The sequence below is a fragment of the Lactuca serriola genome, chromosome 3, assembly GCF_051521515.1.
Source record: "Lactuca serriola cultivar US96UC23 chromosome 3, Lser_US96UC23_V15, whole genome shotgun sequence".
Classification (NCBI taxonomy): Eukaryota; Viridiplantae; Streptophyta; class Magnoliopsida; order Asterales; family Asteraceae; genus Lactuca; species Lactuca serriola.
This window is the reverse complement of record NC_136410.1, coordinates 42,104,691-42,120,416: the sequence shown is the minus strand read 5'-3', so window position 1 is coordinate 42,120,416 and position 15,726 is coordinate 42,104,691. Positions and strand designations below refer to the sequence as shown.

At 31.3% G+C, this 15,726-nt stretch overlaps 1 protein-coding gene and 1 non-coding gene across 6 annotated transcripts; one reads left to right on the top strand and one right to left on the bottom strand.

The window, feature by feature from the left end:
* The first annotated feature begins 7,999 nt into the window (after positions 1-7,999).
* On the top strand, positions 8,000-8,072 carry TRNAK-CUU (transfer RNA lysine (anticodon CUU)). Its single transcript has one exon. It is a non-coding gene; the product is annotated as a tRNA-Lys (tRNA).
* A 2,875-nt stretch (positions 8,073-10,947) lies between these two features.
* On the bottom strand, positions 10,948-15,380 carry LOC145092048 (uncharacterized). 5 transcript variants are annotated; one of them, XM_079029929.1, is made up of 10 exons: positions 15,168-15,380; positions 14,818-14,855; positions 13,851-14,564; positions 12,849-13,732; positions 12,539-12,734; positions 12,222-12,431; positions 11,976-12,149; positions 11,710-11,901; positions 11,517-11,630; positions 10,948-11,446 (listed from the first exon to the last, which is right to left on the bottom strand). In XM_079029929.1, the coding sequence occupies exons 3-10, from the start codon at positions 14,502-14,504 to the stop codon at positions 11,099-11,101; spliced, it is 2,772 nt and encodes a 923-aa protein (XP_078886055.1). In that variant the 5' UTR covers positions 14,505-14,564; positions 14,818-14,855; positions 15,168-15,380; the 3' UTR covers positions 10,948-11,098. The 5 variants fall into 5 exon arrangements, with proteins under 5 accessions (XP_078886055.1, XP_078886054.1, XP_078886056.1 ...); XM_079029928.1 differs by lacking the exon at positions 14,818-14,855; XM_079029930.1 differs by lacking the exon at positions 14,818-14,855 and having other exon boundaries at positions 15,209-15,380.
* Positions 15,381-15,726: the final 346 nt, after the last annotated feature.

The following is a 15,726-nucleotide window of genomic DNA, read 5'->3' as shown; positions in this document are numbered from 1 at the left end:
TTTGTTATATGCATGAATATAATAATTTAAATTTCTTGTACCAAGGACAGTCGTGACATTTTTCCAAAATAAATAAATAAATCCTACTAGAGAATAGAGATGGAACATGCTTGACGAGTTGGATCGATACCAACTAATTTGTAATTGAAACATTATAGATTTTAGTTATTTTGGTTTACGTATATAATCAATCGGTTTTGTCCACTTTTATATCAACTTAATTTGGCTTTCCTTTTAGTTTATACGTAAAGTAAATAAACATGTCGTAACATTTTATCAAGTCTTGCTAATAAGGTCATCCGTTATACCACCACATACCACATATATCAGCACCACATTCCACTACCACATATATGGGTTACTTACCAATAAACACACCACTCCACCTCATTTTTTTATTTAAATTTAATTCAAAAATCCATTAAAAACATTTTTTTAATACTATTTTTTCCATTAAATTAAAATACCAAATTACATTAAATAAAAACTAAATTAATTGAAATTAAAAAATAAAATAAAAATAACAATCAAAATAAAAATTATATTAGTTAATTTAAAAAAAATTTAAAAAAAACATTAAAAAAACTAAAAATTCCAACCACACATAAAATAAACTACCCCCTACGCCTACGTCGGGCTCGAACCGACTCTTTCATTGCTAGAAAAAGTTCCAAGTCTTCGCCCTCAAGGTCGTCCGCTTTCATTTTCAAGATTTCCATATCGGTTTTTGTTTGGAGTGTCTCTTGTGCCTCTTGAAATGATGTTTGTGCTTCGATCATTTTTTGTTCCATCCGAGTCATCACCTCGGCCTTCGTTTCTTGAAGCTGCACATATCGATCAAATTTATCGCCGAACATATTCATAACACTAGAATTCGAAGATGTTGACGCCGCTTTTTTTACTTTATTTCTTCCAACGGGCCGAGGAAGAGGTTGGTCGGTTTCAAGATCTATCGGATCGTCGTTGATGTCGATGTGTGTTCGGCCGTCCGATTGTTGAGAAGTTCCATCGGGGTTTCTCGAACGCTTTGAACCGGAAGATTGGGAACTTCCTTCCGTTTGCTCTTTCCATTTTGGGGAATCTTTCAATTTTAGTCACGGCTTCATATACGGAAAAGCTTTGCGTGTAGGCGTTGTTTTTTCATATTGGTCCATGGCCGCCTTGAAAACATCAAAATCGTTCGAGCCGCTTTTGCGTATGTTTAGGAGATTGTTGTAGATTCCTCCAAAATCGGTGCATTTTAATCGAATATCTCGCCATTTCGACGTAATTTGATCGGCATTTCGAGCTTGACTTTCCATTAACTCGTAAAAAATGGCTCGGACTTTTTCCCAAAAACTTCCGTACGTCTGGCTATCTCCTACAATTGGATCTTCGGAAGCCGCCACCCATGCCTCCGCTAACTTTTCTTCTTCTTCTTTTGTCCATGGGACCCTTTCTTGGTTGGTAGTGGGTCGGGCCTTTTTTTTCCTTTTTTCTTTTTTGGTTGAGGTGGTAGTGAAGGTTGCGTTTCCGGAACAAAATCCGGCGAAAGTGGTGGTTGTGAGCTTGGTGGTTGTTGTTGTTGTGACGATTGTTGTTGGAGTTGTTGTAGTTGTTGGAATTGTTGAAATTGTTGGTATTGTTGTTGCATTTGTTGTTGTTGGAAAGCCGGAAAAGGTTGATATTGTTGTTGGAAAAGTGGTGTTTGTTGGATAGGGGAACCACTTTGAAGTAGATTGATAAAACCGCCTTGAGGTGACTCCATCGTCGGGAATTGTCGAGGTGTTGTGTCTAACGCAAAAGCGTTATCGGGTTTGCAATTTCGGTAGTTTGGAGGGGTATTTTGGTTGGGATCCATGATTTTTGGTTGTTAAGATGTAGTGTGTAGTTTGTGTATAGAGAAAGAAAAGAATGGTGTAAAAAATAAGGAGTAAAAGTATGGTATTTATAGGTAAATAAATTGTTTATTATTTTTTTTTTTTACAAATCTAGTCGTTGTTAAACGGCTACACAAAGAAACGGTCGAATTCTTTTGCATCGGATCTCATTGGTCGTTTAAGTGCGTTCTCCGGGCCAAAGAAGGCCACGACCACGACCCACCACGAACCACCGGAGTGGTGTGCACGGCCGTGGTTCGTGGCCAACTAGACCACGGACGGCTTCGTGCTAAGTACACCGGTTGGTCTAATAAATTGTATATTCTTTTCTCTTGAGTTTTCATCCATTTCACTACTAGGATGCAGCGTGACCCTACCTAAACTTATATTTAAATTTTAGAAAAATAAAAAACGCAAGGTATTGTCTCATAAACTCATTATTATTAAAAAGAAATATTATATTATTTATGTGTCCATTAAAATCATTATAATATATCTTTTTTTTTAAAATTAACATTTCACAACAAGATAATTAGAGAACAATCACACTTTATTTTTAGGATGTAAAAACAAAATTTAGAGGAATTAATCCCCAATCGCACTCTTTTTCATACTTTATTTCTCTTTCACCATTATTTATTTATATTTTTATAAATATTCCTTCTAATTATAAGGTTTTACAAATTTTTCTAACATTTTTTTGGTTACAATATCATTAAAATTTATACTTTGAATAAATATAGCCAAATAAAAAGTTTGTTCCTATAAAAATATTTATAATACAAACATTTTATTAAATAAATAATTTCGTCCATTATATATTAAAGAAAGTATACATACATTTGAAAAAATATATAATATACATCTAAAAAAAACATACATATTCAAATGTTAAAAATTAATGCATTCCGTAGAGCGATGTGAGCATTTTTGTCTTTTGTGTATTTACACCAAGCAATAAATTGTTGAAATCGGGATATATATTTTTGTCTTTTATGCATTTACACCGAACAATAAATTGTTGAAATCAGGTATTTTTATCTATCGTTGTTTCAACGTGTAGATCTAGTTTACCGGACTATTAGATTAGTAACCTTTAATATTATGATATTAGTATTGTGTTTGTGTTTGTGTTTGCGAATTTGAATTTTTGTATGCAAAAAAACCTTTATATTTTTTTGATTTAACTTTCATATTAACTGAAATATTATGTTTTTTTATAAATAAAAAAAAAATATGAGTTGTTTTGTAACATGACATTTATCTATTTCATTTTTAGATTAACATGGAAACAAAATCAAGTGATATTATCTCTTGTCTAGAATAAAACATGAGAAATAAATCATTTACTTAATAATCATTTACTCAAGCAAAAATATGTGATCTCGCATATTTTTTTTACATGTCAATATAAAAATGAATAAAATAAATGTCATGTCACAAAACACCTGATGATTTTTCTTTTTTAAAAAAACGAACATTTTGATAAATCTGAAAGGTAATTAAAAATGTAAAAGTTTTTCTATATATAAACAAAATGTAAATATTTTTCTAAATGTCTGTGGCTAAATGGTTGTATTTTTCTATATTTTGCTTTTATAAAATTAAAACAAAAACAAGTTATATATATATATATATATATATATATATATATATATATATATATATATATATATATATATATATATATATATAAACCTAAAGTGGAGGGATCAAATTTGACAATAATAAAGTCACCCTCTATAAATATAAATAGATAGAATGAATAGTAACACTCTAAATATAGTTTTATTATGGGAAAATGACTCTTGATGGTAACTAACTGTTGCGTTTGTTTTCATTTGGTCCCTTTCTATTTTTTTGTACTCAATATATCATTGAACTTGTTGTTTATTTTCACCATAACCCTTTTAACCGACTTTTAACCTCTAATAATTGGTCAAATGGTTATGGTAAACACAAACAACAAGTTTGATAGTATATTGAGTACAAAAAAAGGAAAGAGACCAAATGAGAACAAATGCAATAGTTGGTTACCCTCCTGATTCATTTTTCCTTTACTCATTTACGATAAATTTCACGTCATCTCCTGTTGATATTAATGACTTTATGAGATTCATTCTTGCTTGTATTCAAAACATAACCCACGAAAGAACATTATCCATACATGTACAACTTTTTAATGCACTTGAATATTTATTCTGGGAATCTTGACTAAGCAGGTGCATTTCATAACTACATTTACATTTCCAATAAAATGATTTATCGTATCATGGATTCTAGACAAGTCTACAAACGAGTGGAATCACAAGTGTTGTGATTTTTTAGTTTACTTACCTTTAAGATCGAATTCATGGGATAAGATACAACATCAATATGTACAATATCATGCATCTTTTGCAGACACATCACCATAATATACCTTGAGGTGAATGTTTATGCTAGAAAGGTGTTGACAACTAACCACAGTAAGTATAGCATAGATCATGTTTTAACGAAATTACCCCTTCGAAACGCTATTCATATACGTTATGGACAAAGAAGGTTACAGTTTTTGATAACTTGGCAACTTTAATTTCATTTAAATTCGGGGAAAATGACTCAGGAGGATAACTAACTGTTGAGTTTATTCTCGTTTGGTCCCCCTTTTTTTGTACTTAATATACTACTGAACTTGTTGTTTGTGTTCACCATAACCCTTTGACCGGCTATCACAGGTCAAAAGCCGGTCAAAAGGGTTATGACGAACACAAACAATAAGTTCGATAGTATATTGAGTACAAAAAAGGAAATTGACCAAATGAAAACAAACGCAACAGTTAGTTACCCTCAATAGTCATTTTCCCTTTTATTATTAACTGCTAGTGTAAATAGAGTTGGGTTATATATTTTATTGTATTTTACATTCTAAACAATAGAGGATTAGTGTGAAAAGTAGAGGGTTAACAGTGTCGAGTTGGAGATGCTCTATATTAAATTTCCAATAGTATAATTGTTTTTAAGAGAATTATGATATTTTAAAAACTATAATAACATTTATTTCTAAGAGGTTATGATTGTTATGCATTAACTAGTTTATAATCCGTGAGAATCATAGTTATAAAATTAATTAAACTTTCATAATAAAAACTCAAAATTATTAATCAATTATTTAAATAAATTATTAATTAAGAGATATTTTTTAGTTATATAAAACTATAATCATTGATTTAAATAAATACGTGAAATTATATCACCTTATAATCTATATTAATTTTATTTTAATATTATTAATGTAATTGGAATGAGAAATTTAAAATTTGAAATTAAAAATAAAGAATTAATATGTTGACAAGTATAATGACAATAATTAAGAGTCATAATAAGAAGAATAAATCTATTCTTTTATTAGAATATAAAAATGTCATATAACCATAAAGGATATCATGTCGGTTTTCTTGGGTTATACGGCTAAAAAGAATAAGAATTAACAAAAATTAATTTAATAGACAAAAAAGTAACATAATAGTGTTTTTTAGTATAGATGATAGTAAAATGGATTTTTCTATACTTTTCCTTTTAAATTAACACAAAATAATATGATTATTAATGATTTTATATGTTTATAAGTACATGTCCAACAAAATAGATTTATCAAATATACATAAATACCACATTTACTTTAGCATAAATGTCACATTAGCATTTGAAATTCACAAATATCATTTGAAATTCATACTTATTAATCATCATGAAATCATTATCTTTTCACATCATCCATAATTAGGGTGTTCGGGTCATCTGCATCTTCATTAAAAAAAAAAATTAAAATAAGTAAAATTAAATCTGCACCCTCATTTATTTCTTGCATACGGCATACCCCTTGTGGGCTGTGGCTCAGCATTATTTTCAGCTTACAACCCTTAAGAAGTTGGTATCCACGATCACAGTCCCTTATATTTTTGATGATTTACTATTTTACCTCAAACGTTATATGATATCGAAAGGCATTAAGCCATTAACAAATGCTTATGGTTATGGCTAATAAATTCTCCCATATTTGTGCGAACCATCTACCTATTTGCAGCTGACAGATTCATACAACTTTACAAAAGTCTCTCTGCTAATTCAGATCCGTATTATATTATTATAAATAATTTATTTTTACACTTCAAAAATGTGATTTAGGGTAACACCTACATACTAAAGTACAAACCCTTCTAGTTCTAGATCCAAGTATGGGGGGTGTAATGCAATTAACCAATACCAAAGGGGGCATTATTAGCATGGGAATTTTTCAAATTCCCTCCATGTAATCTTGGGATATATACTCTGATAGCCATTGGAGTCTTTCAAGTTCTGCTCCTCTCTGAACATACAGCCAATGGAATTCAAAGAAATTAATGCACTTTGGTATGACCATAAAAAGCCTTTCTGCTCTTACACTGAGAGATATACACAGACACATACACACACATACATACATAGCGAGAGAGAGAGAGAGAGAGAGAGAGAGAGAGAGATGTTGATGTATCAGGAAGAGTTAATGGAATCCTTAACATTCAGGTACCCTTAGTAAATGTAGTTGAATTGTCTGTGATGTATACAACCACACCACCTTCTGTCCTTCCACTCCATACCCCATTCAAATCTCTCTCTCTCTCTCTCTCTCTCTCTCTCTCTCTCTCAATGAGGAGGAAGATGATGATGTTGGTGTTACTCATAGTTGTACTATTGGGTACAATTTCATATGCACGAGCTACCAGAAAGAAGCTGATAGGAAAATCATCATCACTTGTCATCAGCAGCAGCAGCAGCAGTACCCCAGTAATTGGAAACCTGATGAAGTTCTTCAAGTTCAATAATGAAGAGAGAGTTGTACCTACAGGTCCTAATCCCTTACATAATAGGTAGTAAATTGTTTTTCTATGTATAATTTTTATATCTTTATAATATATGAAACCAATGTAGCTTTCATTTGTCATGACTGAAATATATTATATCATGTGTTAAGTTGTTAAATTTTCTTATTTATGGATGCTTGTTTCATTGTATATATACAACTAAAACATTTGCTAAAGTTTATGTCAAAGCTAGCTAGCGCTTCTCAACAATTGTATTTACATTGTCGTTGCTAATTAACTAATTAATTATCAAAAACTACCATTGATTCATTTTTGTATATCTTGATAACTATATTTAATAGTATTACAATAGTAATGAAGTTAAAGAAAGGTGTATTATATATGTAAAATGATGAAATTAATTTATTTACATATTCTTACTGGCTATAGTTTATAGATTTTTGATAATTAATCAAGACTTACAGATATGACAATGTTTATTTATTTATATGACAAATGTTATATTTGTATAAGGAGGTGGGAGTGGGACCATGTTTATCCTTATACGGTTATGCCGTACTATTTTCTTGTCCGGTCAAACTTAAAAGTAACTGTAACTATGCATCCATCTCAATTGACTATACATCATTTTTAAAATAATTATTCTGCTTTAATAATCACAAGAAAAAAAAAGATATCACTTTTTAAAGTACTCACTCCAGAGATATAGGATATAACACAGAAAACCTCATATCAATATGCATACCTACATTTTGTCACTATATCAAATTTGTCCATTATATATATATATATATATATATATATATATATATATATATATATATATATATATATATATATATATATATATATATATATATATATATATATATATATATATATATCCAACTCTTGTAAATTTGAATTCTTATTTTTTCCATACATATAAAATATAGATTTATGTACATGTAATGGAAAATCATATGTTAATGTAATGTAATTTATCACATACTGTATAAAAATAGTTGTCGCATAAGAGCCTTATAATAATTGATGGTAATTTTGAGATTAGAAAGAAAAGGATGAATTTATTTGGGTTTTCTTCCCAAGGTAAAAGAGTAAAAGGTAATATTTACCTTTAAGGGTAACTGGACCATTAGCATTTATTTAGTGGTCAGAGTTGACTTTAATAGTTAGCGGTTAACTGTCCATCGTGTTATTTTAGTGGTTACTTTTTAAAAACAACTTGATTGGTGGATGCCTTTAGGTCAGGACTTCGATTAAACTTATAATATGATTTGGGTTTGTAGTCAAGTAGCCCGTCTAGCTCAGTTGGTAGAGCGCAAGGCTCTTAACCTTGTGGTCGTGGGTTCGAGCCCCACGGTGGGCGCTTTTTAGTTTTTTTTTCAGGCATTACAGCTTGCTATGTGGCAATGTATCTGTACTCTTCGATATAACAATTAATTATAAACGAAGTCGAGTTTTATAAAGATCTGCTTCTTGATCACCATTTTTACTACTTAGTTTTTTGTTTTTGGTCAAATGTGTTACTGTAGAGGTAAATTTGAGTTTTAATTTATTGATTTAACTTCAGGCCCACTCATGTTCAAATCTATTGTCACTACTACTAATTTTGGTTATTGTTTATATTAGAAATCCAACTAATTGTTATGGAAATAGATCAATGTGAGATTGTAATTTATTGATCCATATTGAAATATTTTACATGAAACATATGGGATAAATATCATTTTTCAAGAAAAGAAAAATCTTTAGAAAAATCTTATATTTTACCTTAATTTATAAAAAAAGTCACAAACTAAAATTTGTTTACAAAAAAATATAAATTACCGGTAAAAATGACCATTTGACTCATCTTTCTCGGTTTACCGGTTTTATTATTTACCTAGTTCCATTAAAGTTCTATTATTTTATCATAATTAATGAATAAGTCACAAATTAAAATTTAGTGATGATTTGACCATTTTTTTTATATAACATATATTTTACCGATTTCATTGTTGATTTGGACGCTTAGTCATGTTCAAATTTATTGTCACTGGTACTAATTTTGATTATTGCCTATATTAGAAAGCCAGCTAATTGTTGTGGAAACATATCAAATATGGATTTTAATTTATTGATTCTTATTGAAAGTTTTACACCGAAACAAATGGATAAATACTATTTGTCAAGAAAACGACTCTAACAAGTTCAAAGTTGCCTAAATGCATTAAAATGCGGCCAATTTCCATAAACAAATTTTGTACTTTTAACTATTTTTTCGGTTTAAATATCGATTTTTTTTTTTGTTTAAACCTCTGAGAGTTTGTTTTTTTTTTAAAAAAAAAAAACACTACTTAAAACTTTGAATTCTATAAAGTTCACTATAGTTTAAGAATTTATTCGGTTAAACCACTTATGAGATTTTTTTTGGTTAATGATTTAACCATTAAAAATTTAAAACTTTAATTTTTTTTATTATTATTATAAAACCAATCTTTAACTAGAAAAATAATCCTCCAATTTTTGGAAAAAAAACCATCATTTTTTTGAAAAACAAAAACAAAATCTAAGTGGTTAAACTAGAAAAGAAATTTATTGAAGTGATTTTTATGAAATTTGGCCTTAAAATGAACATAAAAGCATGTAAACAACTATATGTGAAAAAGAACAACTATGTGAAAAGACAAAGGGTATATTATCTAATGCAAAGACACCTAGTTATTTTGATAGTGGGCATGGAGTTGATTTGTAAGATGATTTCACAACGTGGGCAAGGGGGTTTAATAAAACAGAGGCTGAGGTTTATTTATCAAATGGCATGTAAAAAATGATTTTAAGTTAGTGGAAACTTAGTGTTGACAAGAGGGTGATTGATGCAACTGAAAATTCCCTTACAAACATGATCACGAAAGCTTTGATTTGCACTGAGGATTGGATACGTTCCACCCTGATTGACAACTAGATATGTGGAAGAAATGGGAGAGAAAATCGCAGGAATAGAACTTGGTAAGTGTTTTTACATAATTATAAATTAATAACTCAATACTAATTTTTTTTCGCTTTGTAGATGAACTGGGAAGTCTTGAAGAGATTCACATAGATGAGGATTGAAAATTGGTGTTTGGAGTTTTAATGGTGTTTTCATATTTTGGACTTTTGGTTGTAATGTACTATTTCTATTTTACTTCGATGGTTTCAACTTTAAGGGGAATTTTATATATATCCTTATTAAACGTCTAAATATCGTATTTTCCCAAGTTAAACTTTAAATATCATGTTTGCCCTTCTTAACCTTTTAAAATATCGGATTTGCCCAAATCTATTTTTTTTAATAGTTTTTAATATTTAATAATAATTTTTTATATTTTAAAATCATCAAAATTGAAAATAAAAACATGGAGGATTTTGCCCTTAACTGAAATCTTCACAGTTTTAACTGTTTTATGTTCTTCTCTTCTTCCCTAGGATTGTCACTGTTTAGACTCGTTGTCTTCCCTTTTGCTTGTTGCCACATTCCTTATTTTGGTCGTTAATAAGCACCAAGTGATAATATGTCATTCCTTATTTGTCCTTCTTTTTTGCAACATAATCAACCATGAGAAATGTATTACTCAGGGAAGGGAAACTGATATGAGGGTGATTAATTGGAACTATTGAAGTTTTTGAGAATGTCGATTATAACTTCTCTCTTCTTGAAGCCCCCGAATTAATTTCCCAATTCTTTTTCCATATATGCCATTCGTTTAAGTCATGACTCAAAATAACAGGTTTAAAGTTTGCTTCTGAACTTGTAATTTTTCAATCATACTACAAGTTGTTCCTAAGTTAAAAATGACTTTTGAAATGTAAGATATTTGGTACAAGTGCATTTCTTGTCTTCTATATTATTGTCATGATGTCAGTGGTAAAAATGAGCCTAAATGGTTACGTACATCTTAAATGTAATGTTAGAATCATGCATCCCTAATTTACCATTTTGCACAACATTAAATAAAACTCAATTCCAATTTGGCTCCAATCCTTCAACAAAAAAAAAATGTGAAATTTACGATATTTCCATGAACAATTTAGTTGATCTTTGGTGTTTTTGATTGTTTTAAATGGTTGGAAAAGAATATGAGTTACTTTGATAGGTTGTTTACATTTATGGAAAATGGGTTAAAACCCAAAACCCATTAACCGAAAAATCAAAGTTTTGCCAGTTTTTTTATGTTAAAATCTAATATGAACAAGCACGTAGTGACACAACCAAAGAAGAGTTTCTAGTGGTAATAAGGATTGTATTTCAAAAGAAATGCAAGAAAACTTATTCTGATACAAACATCTCTCATGCTATATAACCAAAAAAAAACAAGATCAAAGCAGTATCCTTAACTAAACTCTTTAAAAGAAAAAATGTCACAACACAATCTATTCACCATCTTTCCATACTTCACGAAGGAGCTGATATCTGGCAATACTCCTTCCACCCTTGGGGACCCACTGAAGTCCTTTGGAACTTGAGGAAACCCTAGAACTGTCTGTAATGATTGAGGTCAAAGGTGAGTCAAGCTCATCAAGCTCATCATCACTTGTGTATGATTTCTTCAGCACTGACACTGATGATGAGCTTCTCCTTAAAGATTGGGTTCCTTCCATGTTGATTACACCAGAAAGTGAATGTGATGGAGGTGGTGTATAAGTTGATGAAGCTGCAATGCATGGGAAGTGTATCTGGGAGTGGGACCCATCAAAAGCCTCGATTTCCTCATCCTGTATCTGTTTAAAAAATATTTGAGGAAATGAACAAGGGCAAATTCGTAATAATGCATATATTATTATTACCAACCTCTGCATCAAGGACCTCAATAAGGGAATTGGGAATTGGGTTTGGAGAAAACTCATCTGGCACAAAACTGCAAACAACCCTTCTGATCAATGGAGTAGAAAATGTCGGGCAAACCTTTTTAAAAAAAAAAAAAAATCTATAAGACATTAGGATAAAAATTTAGTAAATAATTAAATCAAATGAATTTAATTACCTCCTTCCTTATGGACTTATCTCCAAGCATTTCGAAAGGAAGCATCATGAGGTCACTCAATGCATGAAGTAATCGAAAAGCCTTAAAATTCGTATCAAATTTGTTATCAACAACATCATCACTTTCTGCTTCATGAGAGTCGTTATCCTCAATACCAAACAGATCTGTTAGCCATCTAGACCATGTCCCAATCTAGTAACATAGATAAACACCATTCATAGTTAGGTCTAAACTTTGACTTTCAAGGTCAAACGGACTACACTCACTGTATTTTTCAATTGAGCACCAGCTCCAAAGCTTGATCTTCCAGCAGGAATAGGTAGGACCCGCAAGTCACCAATGGGGTCAGATAACGGATCTGTAGGCATATCTTCTTCTGATTCACGAAGAATTGCATTAAACATTGCAACATCTAGTCTACCCACCAACTGCTCCATCACCTAAAACCAAACCAAAATTGGAAATGTGAAAAATTACGATTTTACCCCTGTTTGAAAGTAAGTAGATCATACCAATCTTGGCAAAATGGGTAAGCAACCGCATTCATGGCCTCCAGCTCTTGTAGGACATAGTCTTTCACAAGCATCTTTGAAAGCTTTCTTCCATAGCTCAACAGATAAGTTCCCTTGTTGATTACCCAAACCGTTTTTACTTCCAGATGTTTTCTTTGAATTCAAACCCATCATTTTTGTGGAGGATGCTTGCATATGTGGAGTCAAAGTCTGCAGATAGTCAAGTCAAGTCAAACCAAAGTCAACCAAAAGAGCTATACATATAACATAATACATCACATAAAACACTCAAGAACTAATTTTGGGGTGAATTCAACCTGCCACCAAACAGACTCAACGATTCTTGAAAACATCCAAGCTTCAACCTTTTCTAATGCAACAATGAATGTTTGTGGGTCCCGCCAGTTATCGGGTACTTTCATTGAGCCATGTTTGTTTTTGGAGTGAGAATCTCCAACACTCTGGGAGACAATCCCCCTCAACATAACTGAATTTGACAACCAGAAAGTTAACCTGCAGAATGAAGCACACCAAATCTTGAAAATTTTATCTTTTTTTTTTTTAAAAAAAAAAAAAAAAAAAAAAAGTTGGTTAGATGTTTGTAGTGGAACTCCCATTAACACGAACCTTGGAACATCATTTCCACATGATTTGGAAACCAAAACTAGTCCAGAGACAATAGCTTTAGCTGCATTTACTCTTCTTTCTTGTAAATTTTGTTTGCAAGAATGTAAATAGAATCTAGAGAGACGTCTAGCAGGAGCATGTACTTTGTTAGTGGAACTCCCGTGTTCAGCCACTATGGAATAAAGTCCAGCCTCAATAGCTGCAGTTTCCCTAAGTTCTTCTTCAAGCATCTCTATTCTTGACCTTTCTTCACTTTTTGAAACTCCACTCAACTCACTCTTTACACCTTTATCTTTATCTCTATTTGGGCTAGCAGGAGGAATTCCATTTCCAGAAATCCCACCAGATTTCGGTATCTGAACAGACTTCAAATGCTTCAGTTTATTACTTCCCTGCCCTTGTACTTGTCCTTGTCCTCCAGGTTGTTTTCTACTAGACACAAGAGTGTTGCTTCTTAACTTATCTTGCTTTCTTGAAGCTAAAAACTTGCCAACAAGATTGTCTTCTGAGAATTGCTTTTTCTCTTCACCCTGTCCACTTTCTGGTTCACTCATATCTTCTTTAGTAGCTTCAGAGTTTCCACTTTGTTCATGCAAAGATGCAACTTTACTAACAGAATTGGTAATAACAGGAGGTGGATTGCCTTCTTTATCTTCTTGAACTCCATGGCTTCCATTTTTAGGTTCCAAGATTCTCATGCGAGTCTTGGGCTCTCCTGTCTTATTTTGAGAACCCATGGTTGAAAAAGATGATTGAAGAAATGGAGAAGCAGGTTCTTTTCTAACTGAAGTCATACTCCTTTCAGGATGCTTTGAAGTTGATTCCATTCCCAAGGGAAGAACAGGGTGCTTTCCATTACCTTGTTTCGTGCCCTCCATGGAATCCTGCATTCCAACCTCGGTTACTTATGGAACTGGCAATAGTGCAACAACTTCAGTTTGATAAAGATACCATATCAAGCATATAAATGGAAGAAAAAACATATATAGTGCACAAGGGTACCTTGTCATTTTTGTATGATGAATGTTTAGAATCATCATCAGCATCATCATCATCGTCATCATCGTCTGTGAAAGAAGCGATTCCAAGTTCACCATCATTTGTTACTTCTGAAGCAGACTCTTGCCCATACTTCTCCATTGATGATTGCTTTGATAAGCTACTTTTACTTGATGAATTAGTCTCATCTTTGTCATTTGATTGTATATTAAGAAACAAAACCGGTTGTGCTACAGATTTAGAACTCTTTTTAGAGCTGATTGGGACACTAACACTCAAAATGTTTTCAATGATCCCATAATCACCAAGGTTAACTATAGCTGACCCTAAAAGTTGATCTTTATTTGGCTTATCTTTTCGAGGCTCATACAAGTGGAACTCCAGACAATTCTTTTGAAACTTATCGCGATCCCTTTTATCTCTACGTAAGGTTAATGGAAGTATGAAAGATTGATTGAACTCGATTTTGGAATCTATAAGAGTGGGGGAAAGATAACCAGACATTTGATCACCATTTTCCCATACTAGTGATAGACATTGACTTGGATCAAGAAATTGTACTGGTGAAGACCAAGGCTTAATCTCTTGTACATGAACAAGATAGTTTACTTGAATTGATCCATCTTTTCTGTGCTTAGACCTCAACCCCAGAACCATGATTTTAAGATTCTGTCAAATTGCCCTTTGTGGGGGGTATTGTTAGAAATCACAATGCATCTACAAAAACAAAATTCCAATCACTATCACAAGCATAAGAATCGGAAAATAGATTAGGACATTAGGTATACATTTCTTTCAAGCAAATATGCAAACACTTGATATGCATCGGAAAGAAGGGATTATCTTTGCCAATTTGAGCGTATGGATCTTTATAAAACGGCAAGCGATGGGAAAATAAAGCCAAAACTAAATTGGAAAGGGGGAGAAAAAGTTCGTTATGGTAAAGTAAGTTTAATTTTTGAGCAGTTACCTCGATAATTACAAAAATTTAGCAAAACCATTTGAAATCTGCATTTACATCGGGAATATGAAATTAAATCAGAGTAATGAATAAGAAACTAAGAGCAAAACAGATGAACTTCATTTCAGCTCAAAAGGGTTAAACTATACATGCAATGTAATTAAAACAGAACACACTCGCATCAAATCCACATCCGTATGACCACATAATGGCGATCGATCCACCTTAATCACCGAATGAAAACAAATGAAAACCAACAAACAAACTGATAACACAAATGGAGGAAATAGCTATACAGAAACATAATTAAACATCAGAAATAAGGCGTCAACAAACTAGAATGATGGGTGAAAAATTACCAAATGTTATTATGGGTCTTGTGAGATTTTGTTTGTTGTACCTTCAAATCCTTTCCTGCAATCTTGTTTGAACTCGTTTTTTTTTTCTGAATTTGTAATCTGATTTATGCTTTACTTCAGCTTGATGTTTGGTTGAGTGAGATGAAGATGCGGTGGAGAAAGAGAAATAAGAAAGAAAGTCTTCAACTTTCAAAACTCATTTCTCTACACGACGTAAGGCTCGTCAATCCCATCAACAGTAATAGTAAAAAAATAAAGATTCTTTTTACGGATATATACAATAGTTACATATCGGTTTATTTAAAGAAAATTAAATATACATTAGAAGTTTGAGTTTATAAAAAAATAAAAAATAAATATTGGAATACTGAAATTAAAATGTTGGTTTCTCTTTTAAATTTAAATAATTAAATAAAGAAAATAATTGAGCTTTAGTTTAGAAATTTAGAAATTAAAAAAATTACTTTATTATAAAGATGACATTTAAATATTATGTGAAATTTAATAAAATAAAAAACAAACCATAAAATGACATGTGAAAAAAAATTTAAATAAATAT

Excerpts from the sequence above, each read along its gene's own strand:
- LOC145092048 (XM_079029929.1), bottom strand. The coding sequence starts at position 14,504 with ATGGTTCTGGGGTTGAGGTCTAAGCACAGAAAAGATGGATCAATTCAA. Across the intron at positions 13,733-13,850 it reads CATCATACAAAAATGACAAG|GATTCCATGGAGGGCACGAA; the intron begins GTACCCTTGTGC and ends GTTGGAATGCAG. Across the intron at positions 12,432-12,538 it reads TTGAGTCTGTTTGGTGGCAG|ACTTTGACTCCACATATGCA; the intron begins GTTGAATTCACC and ends GACTATCTGCAG.